The 19,103-nt window shown below is 39.0% G+C and overlaps 1 protein-coding gene across 1 annotated transcript; it reads right to left on the bottom strand.

The window, feature by feature from the left end:
• Nucleotides 1-2,674: 2,674 nt before the first annotated feature.
• Nucleotides 2,675-18,292, bottom strand: LOC135487429 (ras-related protein R-Ras2-like). Its single transcript, XM_064771071.1, has 6 exons — nucleotides 18,103-18,292; nucleotides 16,628-16,715; nucleotides 15,968-16,070; nucleotides 13,792-13,900; nucleotides 12,402-12,520; nucleotides 2,675-11,383 (listed from the first exon to the last, which is right to left on the bottom strand). Exons 1-6 carry the CDS (start codon nucleotides 18,199-18,201, stop codon nucleotides 11,308-11,310), a joined length of 594 nt encoding a protein of 197 aa, XP_064627141.1. The 5' UTR covers nucleotides 18,202-18,292; the 3' UTR covers nucleotides 2,675-11,307.
• Between the last annotated feature and the right edge of the window lie 811 nt (nucleotides 18,293-19,103).

The following is a 19,103-nucleotide window of genomic DNA, read 5'->3' as shown; positions in this document are numbered from 1 at the left end:
ACAGTCGTGACACACTTGCAACATATTTTGGTTCTCTTGTTAAGTTACAGCCAATTACAGCTCACAACATGAAAGAAATGCTGTCATCTATAAAGACAATTGTGACTCAATGGGTGATATGAATAAAGACTAGCAAATGCTTTTACTTCAATTTTGTACGGAAAGGCCTAGTGTATATATGTACATGAAGTTTTAGATAAAAGCATTTGCTAGTCTTTATTCATATCACCCATTGTCAACCAGTTATCACAATTTTGGGTTTCATCCGTATTATGTCATTATGCCACGACTGCAGCAGGTGACTCAAAGTTGTAAATCTGGTTGTGGTGACCGATCAAAGGCATGGACTTATTGCACGTGTGGTCTGGGGAAATTCCCTAACACTAGTGTCTTTCCAAGTTGTCCGATTGTGTCCCTCAGGCGAATCAAACAATGGTTCGAACCCAGGTCGCCTCTCCAATACCAACAACAGTGTCACATCCAACTTTCCCAAGGACCATTTCTACACAGTCAAAGAGCATAATACAGACTTCACCACTATCTGCGCTGCAAGTTTGGAATTGGATAAAACGACCTCAGCCCTTGCAACACCAAGCTAATTACATGTACTGTAAACCACGTCCTGACAAAATGTCCAGAACTGGCAGCCCTGGGGAGGACTTCTGGCCACCCAAAACCTGTATCAAGGCGTGACTTAATTTTATCCCTGAGAAAACCTTCCATCTGACGATGTCATTAGCAAGCATCAATCTTTGAGGATGTCTCTTACCCTATAACAAGTTCCTGATGTCTGTTTGTGATTGAGCCTCAGGCCATTCAAACATTGGAAGAGATGTCACATCCTGTTTTGATACGAACCAATTCTCGTCTGGTTGTGATTGAGCCTCAGTCGAACCTATGTTTAAGGAATTAATACCGAGCTGGCGGTCATTGGTTGTATAATCAAGACCGCTCGGGTAGACCGAAAATGCAGTCAAAAACCCGAGGCGCTTCGCCGAGGGTTTTGGACGTAATTTTCAATACTGAAAACAGAGTCACATCCAGCTTTACCTATAGGACCATTTCTCATCCGATGGTCATTGAGCCTCGGTCAAATCCTTGGTGGTATCTCCAAAAGCTTTAACGAGGAAGCTTTCTTGACAGTCAAACTGAACATCGGAGTTGAGAATTTGCACCGTTGTAACCTCATCATTGAGGACAACTTTTGTGGTATGTTACTCGGTTTGAGCATGCTCAGAAATGACAAATTTTGGAGATGTGACTTTGTCCCCTTCAATGCCTCCGTGTGACAACGACTTTAGCAAGCATCAGTCTTTAAGGTTGTTCCGAATTGTAATAAGTGTCACCCGTTGATCTGGTTTTGATTGAGACTCGGGCAATTTAGGCAATGGTGGATATGTCACATCCAGCCTTTCCGAAGACCATTCTCGGTCAGTTGTTTTTGAGTCTTAGTTCAAACCTTAGTGGTATGTCCAATATTGAAAACAGTACCACACCCAGCTTTACCGAGGGCATTTCGTTACAATCATACTGTACATCTAAGTGCAGTCGCTGCATTGTTGCAACCTTATCCACATTCTTTCATAGAGGACAGGTATGAGTTTGCTCAGAAAGGTCAGGTTATGAACATGCGACTAACACTGTCCCATGGAAATGCCTTCAATGTGACAAGGTTTTTAGCAAGCATCCGTCCTTGAGGGTGGTTCTTTAACAATATATGGTTAGTTTCGACAGAATAGAAATGACACTGTTGAATAAGGTCAAGATGTGACTTCAGTTGTCCCGGGTAATGTCTTCAATGTAACAATTTTTTTAGCAATCATCAGTTTTACAGAGGACATTTCTTCACAGTCAAACTGAACATTTGAGTGTTCCGAGATTGGTCAGAATGGTCAGGTTATGAAGAGGCGACTTCAGTTTGTCCTCGAGAATGTCTTTACTAATGCAACAATGTCTTGGGCAAGCATCAGTCTTCAATGTCGTTTCAAACCGTCACAATGTCTTTCCTGTTGTCCAATTCTGATTGAAACTTAGGCAACCTTGGTCATATCTAGAATACTGAAAAGGTCCAGCTTTACCAAGGACCATTTCTTGTCGTCCAATGGTATCTTCTATACTGAAAACAGTGTCACATCCAGCTTTACCAAGGACCATCTCTGGATGTCCGGTTGTGATTGAGCCTCAAACAAACCCTTGCTCGTGTCTACGATACTGAAAACTATGTCACATCCAGCTTTACCAAGGACCATTTCTGGATGTCTTGTTGTGATTTAGCCTCAAACAAACCCTTGCTTGTGTTACGATACTGAAAACTGTGTCACATCTAGCTTTACCAAGGACCATCTCTGGATGTCTGGATATGATTGAGCCTTAAGCAAACCCTTGCTTGTGTCTACGATACTGAAAACTGTGTCACATCCAGCTTTACCAAGGACCATCTCTGGATGTCCGGTTGTGATTGACCCTCAAACAAACCGTTGCTTGTGTCTACGATACTGAAAACTGTGTCACATCCAGCTTTACCAAGGACCATATGACTGATCATCAGACATAACCGAGGTGGCATCTCCAACATGTCACATTCAGCTACTGAGGACCATTTCTTCAAAGTAAACATCACAGTCTAGTGGAGTTGACCAGGTTGAGAGCTAAAATAACCATAAAAAGACATATATTTTCTCGTTTCAATAAATATATTAATTCCATAGCGCAGTTTAGATAAGATAAAATCATATAAAATACAGGTTCTTGTGTCTACTTGCAGGACAAATTCAGGAGTATCAGTCTAATAATATGCTCATCTCAGAACTGACAGTAATACTCAAAGATGAAGGCGAACCTTTTAAGGGGCTCTTGTATCAGATTACATTAGAACCTCTCTATTGTGGACACCCTCGGGACTGAAAAGTACTGTCCTTAATAGAGAGGTGTCCAGATAAGAGAGGTCAAATTGAATAGAAACCACCAATTTTGGACCAAAACTAGTGTCCTTAATAGAGAGGTTGTCCTTAATAGAGAGGTTCCACTGTATAACATCATGACTGGAGTGACAAAATCTGATTTCTACTGAGCCTTAACTTTTCAGTTCCCCAGCTAATTAAGAAGATTTTAAAAACTCTCAAGATCTTTGCCCAATTGCCGATATATTTCTAAGTTTTAGCAAAGTCTTTTGCTGGCTGTCCGCCCAAAGCTGCATACTCTGGTGTACCAATCGAAGCGTGACGAGCCAGCCTTCTCAATACACTTTAAGATTATGTCTGCTTTGGAAAATACTAAACCTAGTGCTCACGGTTGCCAGGAATGATTTTCAGAGGACAGAAATCTCAGGTTGAGCTGAGTGCAGGTTTTGACTTGACCTTTTAAGAATGAAATTATTCCTTGAATTAGCTAATGACATGTCGCATTCATCAAAGGAACTGATATAGAGTTTGACCTTTTTTAAAACCCCTGTGACAGTGTTTGAAGACTACCGTCAGCTCTCAAGACATCACATCTGATATGGACTTCTACCTAAATGGCAAGCGAAACTGCACCTTCAGAAAATATTTTTTACGAGCCCCTAAAAATGATATTCTACCAAGCAAATGACCTTATCAGCAGCCAGCTAGTTTCAACATTACTTAGACCTAGTACCAAGCTTTTGACCTCGGGGTTAACACTTGTGGTAAAACATCACTTTTGAGTTCTCTCACAGACACTGAACAGTTTATACTATAAATGCAAGCTCTCATTCCCGGATAGTTTCTTAGTTTTGTGATTCTCTAATATACAGTGACCAAATGAAAAAATGACCAGTGACATGCAAGGAGATACAGTTATATAACCTATAAAGTCTTCATATTCTAAAGTTGGCAAATTTATTAGCAAGGATTCACCACCATTGGGCTTAACATAGGGAATGAATGCACAACTCTGGTTTGACAGCATAAAAAGGGGACCCTGTTCAATTTATAGGGAAATTCTAGAAAATAAGCAGTGTACTTTGATGCTGATCATTAACTTATAAATGCTTTGAAAAATCTTGCACATTATCATGACTACTAACAACATCATTGTGAAGCATCTTGTTATACACAATACATATGCATTGTGAGTATTTTTAAAGGCAGCAGCTATGCAGGCAAGATAAAGTTACACAAAGCCGCCAATAGGGGTCTCTCACATCTCACAGTAACTCGAAATAATTCACGCTTGTACGAGGGATATTTTTGGTGCTAAGTCTGACATGACCCGGTGCCCTTACTGTGTATACTAGTCACTTGGAGATGGCCAAATTAGCCCCTCTGTTCCTGCCTATAGTCCCCCTTTAAGTAAGGGCTTGGGGTCACTACATGAACATCTGAAAATTGTAATCAAAGTCATTGTAATCTTCTACTACAATCTTGTGTCGACATTGAGTGAGCAGAAGTAAGATATTTGTAAGAATTTTAACCAAGAATAGTATAATATGATAAATACAATGACACACTACAATAACACACTACAAGGCATTGTTATGGATTTGAGGTATAACAATCTACATTTGAACTCATTAGCAACTGTAGGTAGAATGCAAAATTAAACTTTTCAAAGTAAATATCTCATGGGACATACCGTACCTAGAATAAGACTATGTCATGACAAGCACTGGAAGCTCTGGATCAGCCCTACCAGTCTATTGATGTCATGATAATTTTGCTTCGAGGGGAAAATTGCAATTTCTTTCAAAATAACGGTTGTAGTCGTTAAAGGCATAATGAAAAAACAAACACCTAGGTGAAATAGTAAAAAGCACAATGCAATCAATAGATTGTGAATATAAATAATTGTTTTTGTAGACATAAATCATATCTTGGGTTCTGTACAATAAATACTTATAATATAGAGGATCTGATGGGATTTGCAAAAATACAAACAAGATGTAATCGGTCCTGACAGTTTTCCTGCCTGATTAGGCTCTGCATGGCGTAAAAGCTGAACAGTGTCAAGTTTTAGGGCAGCAAAGAATGATTAGTTCAGCAAGTAAACATAAATAGACAAGCGGATCTTGCAACGGTTTGTCTGATTTTACTAAGTGCAGCTTAAAGGATAACTCGTGTCAAATTTCACCATATAATGTTTTAACTGTTTTTGACAAATGACTACGTCACTTTCTCATAAATCGGTAAGGTTTTCGAATCGAAATGCACATTTTCTAGAAATTGATGGTTTAATCCCGCCCGGACGGCTCGCTTCGATGCCGTTTTCGTTGATGACGTCACAATATGAACATTTTCGCGGTCGCGGTGGTTTTCATTCAGCGATTTTATAATAAATCTAATCAAAAATGGAAAATTTGAGCTTTACATTTGTGATCAACAATTAAAAACGGACGTATTTCCGCAAAGTTGTAAATCACATCATAGTATCACTTTAAAGCTTAACTGTTCCATTTTGCTATGTTGCAGGTACGGATTTCGCAAACCAATCTGAAATTGTTTGCCTAGAACCCCATCCTGACGTTATCAGTGATTTTCAATATACTCCCCCTCAAGGTAGGAGTGTAGCAAAAACCTGATCTCGGGATGTTAGAACCCGGACTGATAACCTTTTAGTCTTAGCCAAATCTCTCACAATATCGGATAAGATTTCAATTTATTTATTTAACTTAAATAGCACCAAATAAATGAATATAGATATCTTTTATAAAGTCACTTCTTTCAAATCGCTGGCCAAAATTACATGTAGATGAAAATTCAAAATCAACTAATTTTGAAACAAGCAATTGAACACGAAATGCAGCAAAATCCCATCAGATCCCACAGACAATATAAATCATCGATCTACGTTTTAACACCAATACAACAAATAAACATATTTATGGACAGGTTCCAATGAATCTTGATAAATCTTAATAAATATATCACAAAACACACTCAATATAACAAGAGTTGACAGCTTTCTCCAGGACTGTTAACGTTTGAGTGATAGCAAGTTGTACAACGAAAGTCTGACCATTTTCATTTTGAAATCAGCCCCACCTAAACTGTATGCTACTCCAGTATGCCAAAGTACAGTAGAACCTCTCTATTAAGGACACCCGCGGGACTGACAAGTGCTGTCGTTAATAGAGAGGTGTCCTGATTAGAGAGGTCAAATTGAATAGAAACAACCAATTTGGGACCAAAACTAGTGTCCTTAATAGAGAGGTTGTCCTTAATAGAGGGGTGTCCTTAATAGAGAGGTTGTCCTTAATAGAGAGGTGTCCGCTAATAAAGGTTCTTCTGTATGCTGCAAATCAAACAGACACTTACTTTTAGCCACAATGAACTTGCCTCATGTAAAATAACATTGTGGTTTTCTAATTGCCTTCGTTACAGCCAGGTGAAGTATAAAGTGCCCAAGGCTTTGCAGTTGTTTGGTACACAACACCTAGTCACTTGAACAGAAACCATCCGTCAATTCACATCGTAAGCCCACTGATGAGCCTTTGCGATGCAAAATAAATGAGGCGAAACGCGTCTGGAGGTCTATTTAAAAGTATCTATGCTTTAAGGAACTGTACACAGTGGCGCCTGTTCCCATATTTTCACACAACACCTAGTTAAGCATACTACAGATTCTCCATGATGAAAAATATGACGAACATCTGCAACTTAACTAAGAGCAATTATAGTCGTGAATTCTTTTTCAATGAAACTAATTGTTGCTCTTGATCAAGTTGCACGTGTGCATGATATTTAAATTGAACTGAATTCTACAACCAATTCAGCTTCTGAACACACAACAACACAACCGCACACAACCGACCAAAAGCAAACTAATTTCTAAATGCTAATTGAAACGAATAAATGCGTTTGTACAAAAGCTATAAAATTCATCCAGATCTACATGTCCGGAGCTATTTTAGTTTATGAGTATCTGACCACTCTCCACTACCCTACTGAATTCATGGCCCAATAATCTGTTGAATTGCTCTGAATCCTGGGCAGGACACGACCAACGGACCTACACAGGGCCTCTGTAATGGATTGCACTTTACGAGAGCAACCAAACATTAGCCACACAATGTCACCCTACAAGCAAATACCCCCAAAATACTTTATTCTAAATGGAAGATAACTATTAACCCTGATTCAAATATGGGTTAGATTGTCTTAAAGCAAACTAATATGTGGGAATATTGGTACAAAATACCAACACCCATAATGAGGTGGTCAGGGTGGGGAATACTCACTTTCTTAGAATACATTTGCAGTCCTCGCAGGGAGGAAATTTCGCTGACAAGATAAAGGGACATCACAATAAAGTTCCCAACACCAACTGAATCAATATAACAATCGAAACCCTGTCTTTCACATAGCTTTCAATTCTCCACTTCCTAATCTTTCAACAACCAACTTTCACAGCGCAGCTTTTCAATCTAATCTAGATAACAGAGGAATGGTGAAAACTTTCAGAAAGACATCAGCTTTCATTTTCTGCATACATGTAAGTCATTTGTCTATATCACTTGAAATCTCCGCAGATTAGGTAAATATTTGATATAAATGACACCATCAAAGAGATTCTAACCCAAACTGGTTCAACAGAGAATGGAAAATGGGTTTACTCTTTTTGGCAATCTTTCCAATATGCTCCTGAAATAACGATTCTGCCATAGGTCTTATACTGTTCCTTACTCTTCATACGTTAAAATGATAAGTTCAGATATCTCGCCTGTCACTCGTACAAGTAGGACCTTACCAAAGCTAGGCTGGCATAAAAAATGCACAAACCGTTACCCCATGTCTACTTCCATGGACCTAAATTTGAGTGAAATCGACTTATGATATTCTGATGCCATTGCATTAGCATACAGCTTGCAAATGACAGAACAAACTCTTTTTTTTCACATGTAATGTTATCACTTCGACCAACATATGCGAATATTGCTAATTTCTAGGCTCATGATGAAAATTAAGAGGTTGATGGTCTATTTCATTCCAATGAAATTTTGAAGCTGACTTTATTTCAATGAGACAATTGGACAGACTAACTAATCGCATTTCACAACCAAGAATATGGCATAGATCATAAGGTTTCAACACATCATTACTCTCAATGCGCACAGACAATTTAATCAAGAGTGAATGTATGAGGGATAGAAATTCGTTGTCTGGGATGACATTTTGCTCGTTTTGAATAAAGAACACTAATTTATATCGCTTTTTCGATTAAGTTACCCAAATACACCATACTTAGGAGCTTGCCATTAGTCAGACAAAGACAAAGCAAAAATTCCATATATTAACTCACATGACCTACACGAATCCATGACAAGGGATTGATGCTGAAAATTGGGCGATTTTTGTCTGGAAAGTTTGCAATAGATATTGTATTTAGACTCGACTGAGAACATGGAAATATGACCGAAATATCTCACATATTGCACAGACTTTACACAATTAGAGAACATAAATACATAAGATAAAAATAAGGCAACTTTCAGCGACAAAAAGCGCATGTGCTTTCAGCATTGTGCGGCGATTCAAAACAATCGCTCGGTGAACTCGGTCCGAAAAAATCGGAAGATGGAAACCATAATTGAAGAAATGCAGGCGAAGGAAATTCCCGAGGGATACAGGCTTGTTGTTTCTGTTGTTTTATCTTATTATATCCCAACAAATGCACTTTAGCACAAGAAAGTTAGAAAGTTTATAATATATGACCACTGATTACAAAAGGCAATACTGATAAAGTCTGTCTCTTTCAAGGAAACAAAGAATAAATAAAACTTTTACGCACCCTTCTGAAAAAAACTTGAGTTTTTTTAATTTCTGAAGTTCCAAATTCTTAGCCTTAATGAATTCTTGAGGAAACTAATCTAAAATATCCCAATTTTGCCTTATTATTTTCACTGATACCAGCATTTCTACAATTATCGAAAGTAAAAGCGTTGGAAGACACAACAGTTGTGAGAAAAAGACAAATGCAAGTTGTCAGAATACATGAAGAGTTCGAATAAAACACTCAACTAAAACTCAATCCTAATTTCCACTTTATAAGGTAAGTTACAATTGTGACTACAATGTACAGCATTTACACTCAACAGTTATGTACACAAACCTTTGTCATAACAGTATCACTCAGTTCCTTATCAATGTTTAACAGTACATCAGCAGACGACCCTACCATAAACAATACGGTAGCAGACGACACTGCCATCACAAGACAGCGGAAGGAAGTTTGCCCTCCATCACAAAGACAATAATCAACAGACCTCTTTGCCAATTTAGCAAGTAAGAACCATCAAACCTTGTCCACCAACAGACGTACCTTTCATCAAAGATAGCAACACTGGCATCAGAGATTGGAGATGAGACCCTTATCACTATCTATTATCACCCACTCAGATTCTTCTTTACTCAAAGTCAAAGGTCAAGTACTCCAGCTTCCTTACCCCATCCACCGAAAGTTACAATCATTTCAATCTAATGCAAGTATCAATTCGTGTCTTGTACCCCCCCTCCTCAAGGGTACAACACCTTATCACCCTATAACGACATCTTAAGGCTCAAGCATCACCCTTTTTTCACCAATGCTACTTTTTCTTTCGTCAAGACATCACCATCAACAATATATCAGTTATCACCGTCATATAAAGTAACCGAACTAATTTTACTGGGTAAGGCTGTATGTTCGACAAGACATCGACACATTAGCATCCTTATTCTTTCCAGCTTCGCCAAATTTTCGCTAAAGGAAAAATAAATACTACTCAAGCATCGGCAAAGATTAGTGGTGATAGCTTAACTACCCTTGAGGAGGGGGGGGGGGGTACAAGAAACGAATTGATACTTGCATAAGGCCACGCCCAGCTTATCCACAACCAGATGCAAAAAGATCTGAATCCGAGTATGACAAAACACTGATGAACCAACTCTGACCAAGGGCAATAACATTTACAAAGGGCAAGACTCATCTACAAACTAGTATAGTACAAGTAACATGGCAGTTTTATTAGAAATACTGAGTTGTACTGTGGCCTACTCAGAATAAATGTCATTAGATGCTCAAGAGAAATGATTCTGGACATGGTCATGGTGATTGAGCCAGACACTGAGCTCAACAATGCATCATTGCTAAACTGTTGAATGCTCAACAGAAGGTGAAGTAGTAAGACGTATTTCATATAGGTACCATACGAGAGAAGGGACATTGCATGAATACACAGCAGTTCGGAAGCAATTCAATGATGAAATGCACAGGGCGGAAAAGCTTTATAACCTTAAAGGGGCACTATAGGCAGCAGCTAGGTAGGCAAGATAAAGTTACACAAAGATGCCAATAGGGGTCTCTCACATCTCATAGTAGGTCGAAATAATTCACGCTTGTACCAGGGATATATTTAGTGCTGAATCTGACATGACGTAGTGCCCTCACTGTGTATATTAGTCACCTGAAGATGGCCTAATTAGCCCCACTGCTCCTGCCTATAGTCCCCCTTTAAGTGATTAATGAGTGAGAGAATTTATGACGAATTCAAGAGATTCACCAATATGAGTAAATTGATGGAGCTGAAATGTCATGATTATGTATGGGCAAGGTGTGGACTGACATATTCTACACAAAATGAACAGTACACCAACTTTGCTTCAAGCATGTTCCCCATTGAAGAATGGAGAGGAATACTGGTCAAAGGACACCACCTTGAACGCAAAGCTCTGAAGCTCTGTGGCTGAACTCTCTTGGACAGCTGAATCGAATTGCAACTCTAGGAAAAGCGACATTTCTTGACAAATGGCCCTGGCCAGAAGATTTCTCAAACACAATGCAAATGACAGTCATAACAGTGGACAGAGACATCAACTTGCCCTCATAAATTGTAACATCGTTGAATAAATTGATGTTTTGGCAGTAAATATATTAAAGAGAAGAAGTTTTTAGACCAATTTGGGACAGATGAACCAAATATGAAGGAGATGAAAACATTGTTGCAAAGAGTGTCATGAGTATGACACTAAAAGTTATACCAAAAATATATAAGCTCGCCTTATATATTTTTGGTTATACTTGAAGAACACAAAGCAGAAATAACTTAACAATGGACGTACAAAATTATACCAAAATTACACAATCATGAAAAATCAACCATTGGTTAATTTTAAGAGAAATTACCAAGTGGTTATTCACGGAAAAATACCCATTTGAGTAATTTACCGAAAATAACCCGTTTAGTGTAATTTTTAAGCCGCAAATCCTCTTGCAGGTAATTCACAACTGCTCGTGAGAATGCCGAATATTTTCCCACAGTGTTTTGAAAACATACATTTTTGGCCGAATACTTCATGAATACCAGTACATGCATTATAAAATCGTGCACTTCTTCTTCTTTGGGACTTTCACAGGCTTGGCAGGTGGTCTGTCCGCATCTTTGAATTTCCTGAAATTGTAAAGGATCGAGATTTAAACAACATTTATCTCTTGAACACGATAGCCCACTCATCTCGTGTCTGCCTTTCACGTAATTCTGTTTCATCCTGGTAGTGAACATGAAACATGAAAATTTACCAAAAATATTCGGCCGTGACAATGAGCTGAATCTCAACTAGTTCAAGCCCACTTGTTTTTAGGCTATAGCTGACATTCAGCTTTCTAGTCACTATTTTTAGAATAAAATAACGCAAAATTTTTCACATCTTCGGTACAACACCTTTGACCTTAGTTATGAGGTCGCTGATGTATCAGAAATGTATAGAAAAGCAAGGCAAAAATAATATCTTCTTGATTAAACAAGCCATATTGGCATCATTGTTGTTTAAATGTCAGAAGTACCACACGACATTCTGGATTGCCTCGGGGGCGGGCCCCTAAAAACAATTATGACGCAAAACAGCTATTACTGTCATGGCAAAGTAATTGAGCAGTCACAAGGTGCTCTGATGTTCCCTTAATGATTCCGACTCAAAATTGTCACATGTTTTTCATTGTACAATGAATATTTAGGGGCTGTAGCAAGTGAAATAGAAACGAAATATTTTAGTTTCTCCTCCTCCCCCTCGAAAACTAAAAAATAATAGTTTTTGGCTTCACTTCCCATAACCTTGTGCTGCGCCTCCTTTGACTTTTGGGATATACTTCAAGGCGAGACCTTCATCTGCTTTTGTGGGCAAGTGGTTAAACAGGGGGTTTGAAAGTTCTGGTAGTAACAGGCTGCCCAGGAAAAGTAAGAGGCTATCTATGGGCATTTTGGGGGCCAGAAAATGCTTCGGATTGAAGGGTCATAAATATATGTATTTTCGTTAACTAAAACCTACATGATTCTTCGACACAGATTTTGATAAACTGAATAGAAATAGAAACTCAACTCTACGATCTGGTCACAGTAATTACAGTTCGCAGGAGACAGGACAATCTTACCACCAGGTGTGCCCGCCAACTTTACGTCGAAAAGAACATACCTTATTATTCGAACCAATTCATGGAAGGCCTGGTCGACATTTAACTTGAGTTTGGCACTCGCTTCTATATATCTAACATTTAACTGTCGTCCTAACTCCGGGCCTTCCTCCGAAGATACCTGAAACAGTTCAAGCACATTTTCACAACAATCAATTAATGACCATGCCATAAAAAATATCTCGGGTCTGTTACTCTCAAGAAAACTCCGCTCATCTTCCACAAATGTCTACCTGCTTCAATCTGAAGCAGTGTTTATGCAATCATTATAATATGTATCATGAGTCACAAGCTAACATACAAATTGTATAGGCTCCGCTGCCAAAGGGTTAAATTCCCAAGCCATATTGCAGCAGTTATGCATAAGACCAGGTTTTAGGCCTACTAGAAGTCTTACTAATTAGCCATCGTTTATAGGAAAGTGGTTGCAAAAAGGAGAATTTAAATAATATACATTCCAGATCGATTTTATTAGATTTATGGGAATGTTGAACACCTGATTGTGTGGAGCCACTCCGATCAGACTGTTTAGATCGAGACCCAGCACTCGGGTTATTAGGACTAATTTCCACTCCATTTGTTATTATTCGAGGGGCATTTTGAAACCTCTCATAATGCAATGGTGAAAACCAGAGAGTTCCTTCAGCACAGTATGAGTACAACTGCATGCTATATGCTTTTTCCCTTTTTTTAGAGATTGGCAATGACAGGATTCTTCTATTCCCGACCAGAACAGCCAAGTAGTGCTTCTGATTGCTGGAGGAATAACTAATAGAGCTTCGTCCAACATCCACAGGAGAGATCCGTCACTTGCACAGGTATCAGTGAAAGAACTAATGAAAGAAATAGCATTAACTACACTGGAGATTGCACAGCTAACCGAGGGCAGAAGAAACGGAAGCAATCTCATAATCAAAAGGCACGGAAAATCGCAGCTAAGATTCTGACGACAGTTGCAATTGTGTTTAGCTACCACTGGTCGCCATGACGACTGAAATTTCCAATTCGGCATTAGCGCGCATTTTAGCAGTTATCCTAAGCCATGGTCATGATGGTTACATATATGTCTTTGAAGCAGAGGAGGTTGGAGAGGGGGCTGGGAAAAACAAGGCATGGTCTCTTCGGAGATGCAGCTGTCTCATGAATCAAGAAAAGAATGTGGCTGTACAAAAATCACGTGACGTCTGCTAGGAACGGACTGAGAGCTTGAGGGGACCTGTGTGAACACAGCACCCCCAGTCCAAGAGAGCAAAAATGGTTATCAAGTTTGTCTATATTTTGGACACTTCAACTGTTTTATCTTTTAACTGTACTGGATTACTCTCATCTGTTTTAGATTTAGTTTCAACGTCAACAGCCACAATCATGACAAAACAATGTACATGTACTTACAATTCTTTGGTGTTCTAAATCTACTTTGTTTGCCACAAGGACCATGGGAAATTCATCTCGGTCTTTTACCCGTAAAATTTGTCGATGAAATTTGTAAACTTCGTCAAAACTGAAAATAGATGTAAATGCAATATAGCAACAATGAGAAAACAATACGTCTTTAAGGCAATTTTGTTCTGGGCAGACATTGGTCCTGTCCTAGCAACATCAGTATTCTTGATACAGAGGCTGGAACCCTCACCAATTTATGTGGCCATGTAATTTTAAGGCTTTAGAAGGTTGCCTTGATGTGTTATATTACTGCAACGGCAACATTTTCCTGTTTTTAACGTTAAGAGCAGACCACTGCTTCTACAGGTACTAATGTGCATTTTAAAGAAGCTGAATCATCTTTTGAAACCAGCCCATCCTGTCAACTCTCACATTTACATGTCATTTATCAAGTACATGGGTAACCTGTTACTTATACCAATCATGCCTGGTGATATACTACCGGGTAGTGAGTACTACTACTACAGCAATCCTCATGATTTATCCAAGTCAAAGTTGGACTAGTATTGGACTAATATTTTTAAATATTCAAACCAGCTTGATATTTTACACATTGTAGCCATTGCAGGCAGTTCCGATGACACTCTGATACAGACAAGCGATTTTTGTTGTAAGCAGCATGGGATGTGATAAAAATCGTTAGTCAATGGTGAACTTTTAATCAAAACAGACAACTCCAGACAAAACGAAAACAATGGAATACAATATGCCAACTTTGCCACTGGTTGGGTCAAATACTTTGCCTAAGGGTACATACCACTTGTAACCTTTAACCACTTATTCTAATCTAAAACACCTTGGTTGGAATGTTCAATTGATATAATGGATAACGTATCAGCCTCGGTTTGACCACAGAGGTTTTAGTGAGACAACCATAACCTCTTAGGTTGGTATCACACATGCTGAAGGAAGATTATCGGTGGATTATTCCTAAAATGTATAAAGTTTTGACGTTTTTTTAGAATAGAAATTAGCACCTCATTTTCGGTGTTGGTGATCTCATCAAACAAGGCTCGGTTGCAGCTCTCATTTCGCCCAAAACCCAGCTTGCCACCTTGGTTATCGGGCCAACATTTTACGTCCACCCTCGAGTGTTTGGTAAACAACCAATACCTTCAATTCGGTATCATTTTCTTTATGAATCGAACCACTGGGACCGATGTTGAGAGACCAACTAAATTCCACATGAACATTATAGGGGGTTAAAGATATAACTCACAACAACAATGAACATTCAGCAATAAAATCTGTGGCGACAGGTAGTGAACGTTTTTTCTCAATATAGAGCAAATTATACCAGCGTCCCGAAAACAAAGCCTATTCCGATAATACAGCAGAGAAATTATATTGCCAGTAAAGCTTCACCAGGTGTATTGTAGAATACAGTAGTTTTTTCCTTGTCTGAGTTACTGAGTCATGTTCCACAGTTGGCTTCTTGTTAACTTGCCCAAATCACTGCTGATTCCTGTGAACCCACTGCAGTACTACTTCGAGTAAACCTGAGGTGAATTTTTCGAGTACTGTGGACACACTGAGAAGCATTGTAGTAAGTAAGCTCAGGCAGCCCACAAGAACTGGGCTACAGGTGGAGGCGTTGATGTTCAATCTTAGAACACTTTTCTAACAGATTTGTTGTGCATACTAAATTACGACGCATTCTACTTATAAAATAGCTGTATGATTTCTCAGTGGCGGATCCAGAAATTTGAGAAAGGAAGGGCACCACCTCACCAAGAGAGGACCAAATGAGTGATCTTTAGTTTAAAAAGAGGGTTGTCTGGGTGCCTTTCCCCCCCAAAAAAATTGGAAATTCAAGAGTTGCATAAAGTTTTACGATAATGTATGTTTTATTTCTGCAAATACAACATAGCATGTAGAATGGGCAACTGGTGACTGGCAATGGCATGAAAACAGCAAACTTCATGATTTTTAATTACAAAATGATAAAATATAAATATGTTTTCAAATACTATGCTTTTTATTTTAATATTTGATTGGTCTGGGAGTGGCCTACTCCTATTCCTACATGTATCTGCTTTTCCTGGTGGAAATGGAGTTCACACATTTCAAGTATCTCAAATCTACTTACAGTAATTAGAGTAAAAGAATGTCACATTAGTCTTACCTGCTTCTGTCAGTGACTGAATAGACGAGAAGGAAGCCTTCCCCAGATCTCATATACTGTTCTCTCATTGCACTGAACTCCTCTTGGCCAGCAGTATCTAAAACTAAAAGGTTAGGAAAATCTTTAAAGAGGGCAAACATTATCATAAACTACAGTGGAACCTCCCTTAGCGGACACCTCTCTATTAAGGTCACTCGATTTGGTCCCAAATTGGTTCAATTCAATTTGACCTCTCTAATCAGGACACCTCTCCACTAAGGACAGCACTATTCAGTCCCGAGGTTGTACTTAATAGAGAGGTTCAACTGTACTTGTTAAGACTGAGACATCTGAAGCAAACCAACAGGTGACGTCGGAAATGTTACAAATTAAAACTATGCATGGATGCAACTTCAACCACTGCAATCCGGATAATCTACCCTGATATTGACGGCAATACATGCAGAATAGGCGAATGATTTTTTCACTCTATAAGTATAACTAAGCGGGGAATCAGTGTCACATCACAACTGAAATGACCTGCCCTTATCCACCATAGCTGTCAAATGCTGTCAGTGCTTCTTTCAAAAATTCTTCATCCAAATACTTCATCAGTACGTAGGAGACAACATGTTATTTCCAACATGTCCAATGGGGCCAAAGATTTTTATCCATACTTACTGTCCAATTTGGCTACGACTTCATCAATAACACATTGCTTGGTATAAGAGTCTTCTATCGTTGGATCATAATCTACCACAAAATATGACTGAAGTGAAAAATGAATAAAGCAGTTTTAGAGAATTATTTATTTTTGTCAATAAAAAGAATAAAGGTGGACATGATGGGGACTTCAAACCAGCTCTCCCTTTGTGCAGTCAATGTAGAACAAACACTTTTCGATCTGAAATTAAAACAAATCATTGATAGAGAGGTAGCTGTAGCACTAGCACAAGTATTTTTGGCTTGGCAGCAAAACTCTACTACTTACTACTACCATGCACTCCTGCAAAATAATGGATAAGTCAAAATCACACATGGCGACATGCTGTCTCATTTGTCTGTTAAGTGTCATGTTACATTCTTATCATAACAAAGGGTACCGGTACCTGTAGGCATTTTAAGCCACCACAGAGTTATTCCAGTCCACTGTTTTAGTTCTCAAAACGCCAAACTTCCTCCTGCAACTCAGGCAAGGCAACTGGTCATGACAAAGCTATTACATCACTGGCGTTTGTTGACTTGTTTTGCTCAGGCTTTACCAAATCCTGACAATCGCATTCTAGCACAATTGCAATGGCCCTCATCATCATTAGATCTGATCATGTCCTATTGTGCAGTGGATTTTACATAGGCCATAAGGCCCATTTAATGGGCCTTGATTTCGAAGAAGATGAATCAGCACAAAAACAAATCAAATGCACGCTCAGAACTAACAACACGTCGTCCGGTCATGCTAATTCCCGACCTACCCCGACTTTTCCCGACATTTCCCGACTTGTGGAAAATGCTGCCAAAATATAGTGTATTAATCATCAGAATATTTATATTTGTACTGTTTACATACATATACAGCACGTCTGTTAATTTCAGGACTTTTGAACGATGCTAAGTTGAGCAAATCAACTCCAATAATTAATTTATGCTGGGTTCAGACAAGGCCGTATGCATGTACAGTTTACAAGAAGCGACAACCACAACTAACCAAGATTACCGACCTGCAGAAAAATTGCGGTCGGTTGGGTGGATGTAACTTGCTTTGCTCAACTTAGCATCGTTCAAATGTCTTGAAATTAACAGACGTGCTGTATATGTATGTAAACAGTACAAATATAAATATTCTGATGATTAATACACTATATTTTGGCAGCATTTTCCGCAAGTCGGGAAACGTCGGAAAAAGTCGGGGTAGGTCGGGAATTAGCAAGACCCCACGTCGTCAGATAAAGCCGACTTCGGACAATGCCTAGAGCCTGCACAGTGATCCTTTTTTCCAGTTGAAACACATCACTGGTCAGCGCCATAACAAACTTCTTCGAAAATGAAAGTACACACACTCGATACACTGACTGATACATGGAGCATGCAGCAGCTAAAGACCGAGTCTGATCTGCTGGAGAGAGAGAGGTGACAGTAAAAAAAAATCTGCAACTTACTTGAATAAATTGAATGGTTAGTGCACTTTTCCCAACTCCCCCTCCACCAACAACAACCAATTTGTAATTACTAAATCCATTTGTTTCGTTACGAGACATCGCAACAACCTATAGAGGACATAAACCGAAGTATTTAGGAACTCTTGACCCCTCCTTCCTCCTTATTTTCATTACTCGTCGAAATTGCAAATCGGTGCATCTTCAATTCACGGATGATCACAAAATCTCGGCTGTTCTATCGACGGAATACTTCCCGCTGATTTACTGTAGTGTATCAGAGTGGTGTACTTGCGTCCTTTGACAAGCAACTGAGGTGTACTGCCAAATTTCAAATCTCTGTCAGTGTAATTATATTGTACATGCTGCTTTAGCCTAAAATAGTTATTCCAAGGTTAGGCTAAATCTGGTACCGGGAAACTTAATTGGAGCGCCCAGAATCCGGGGCCAGGATACTATAAGCCAACTCAAATTATGTAAGACCTTAGAGTAGGCTGGCTACCCTAAGGTGAGACAAATAAACTACATGTATAGCAATTTAATAGGGATGCCCTTGAGTAAGAGTAGGCCTACAATAGTGAAAAGGGATTTCAAATTAGAAGATTTGATTGATCTGCTCTTTTAGAGTAAGAAAAAACACCGGTTTGTGTTATTGATCCTACCATGAAGTTTGGAGAATGGGATTTTCCTTGGGAGAATGTCTAAGAGCACATGCAATTAATTCTTGGGGGCCAGAGGAATGCCTTCTCCCATAGCACCTTATTTAGGAACCCTATAAAATGCCTGCTGTGGGAGAATGATCATCTTGACCACCAAGGTTATCAACCCCGTCTATGTTTAAAGGGAGCATAGAACATGAGGTTCAGGATGGAGAATGATGGACAGAGATTATCAACTCCCTCATTAGTAAATCATCGGATGATGCCATAGAGTTAATTGATCCGAATTACCATGCTTCAGCAGTATTTAGGGGAATGATTCAACAGCCTAACTCAGTTTGCTTT

This window comes from Lineus longissimus, chromosome 5 (genome assembly GCF_910592395.1).
Source record: "Lineus longissimus chromosome 5, tnLinLong1.2, whole genome shotgun sequence".
NCBI classification, from domain to species: Eukaryota; Metazoa; Nemertea; class Pilidiophora; order Heteronemertea; family Lineidae; genus Lineus; species Lineus longissimus.
This window is presented reverse-complemented; position numbering and strand designations above follow the sequence as displayed.

What these genes read in the sequence shown, in the direction of transcription:
- LOC135487429 (XM_064771071.1), bottom strand. Translation starts at nt 18,201, where the DNA reads ATGTCTCGTAACGAAACAAATGGATTTAGTAATTACAAATTGGTTGTT. An exon ending in AGTCGTAGCCAAATTGGACA is followed by an intron (nt 16,071 to 16,627) that starts GTAAGTATGGAT and finishes CTAACCTTTTAG; the next exon opens with TTTTAGATACTGCTGGCCAA. An exon ending in ATTTAGAACACCAAAGAATT is followed by an intron (nt 12,521 to 13,791) that starts GTAAGTACATGT and finishes GAACTGTTTCAG; the next exon opens with GTATCTTCGGAGGAAGGCCC.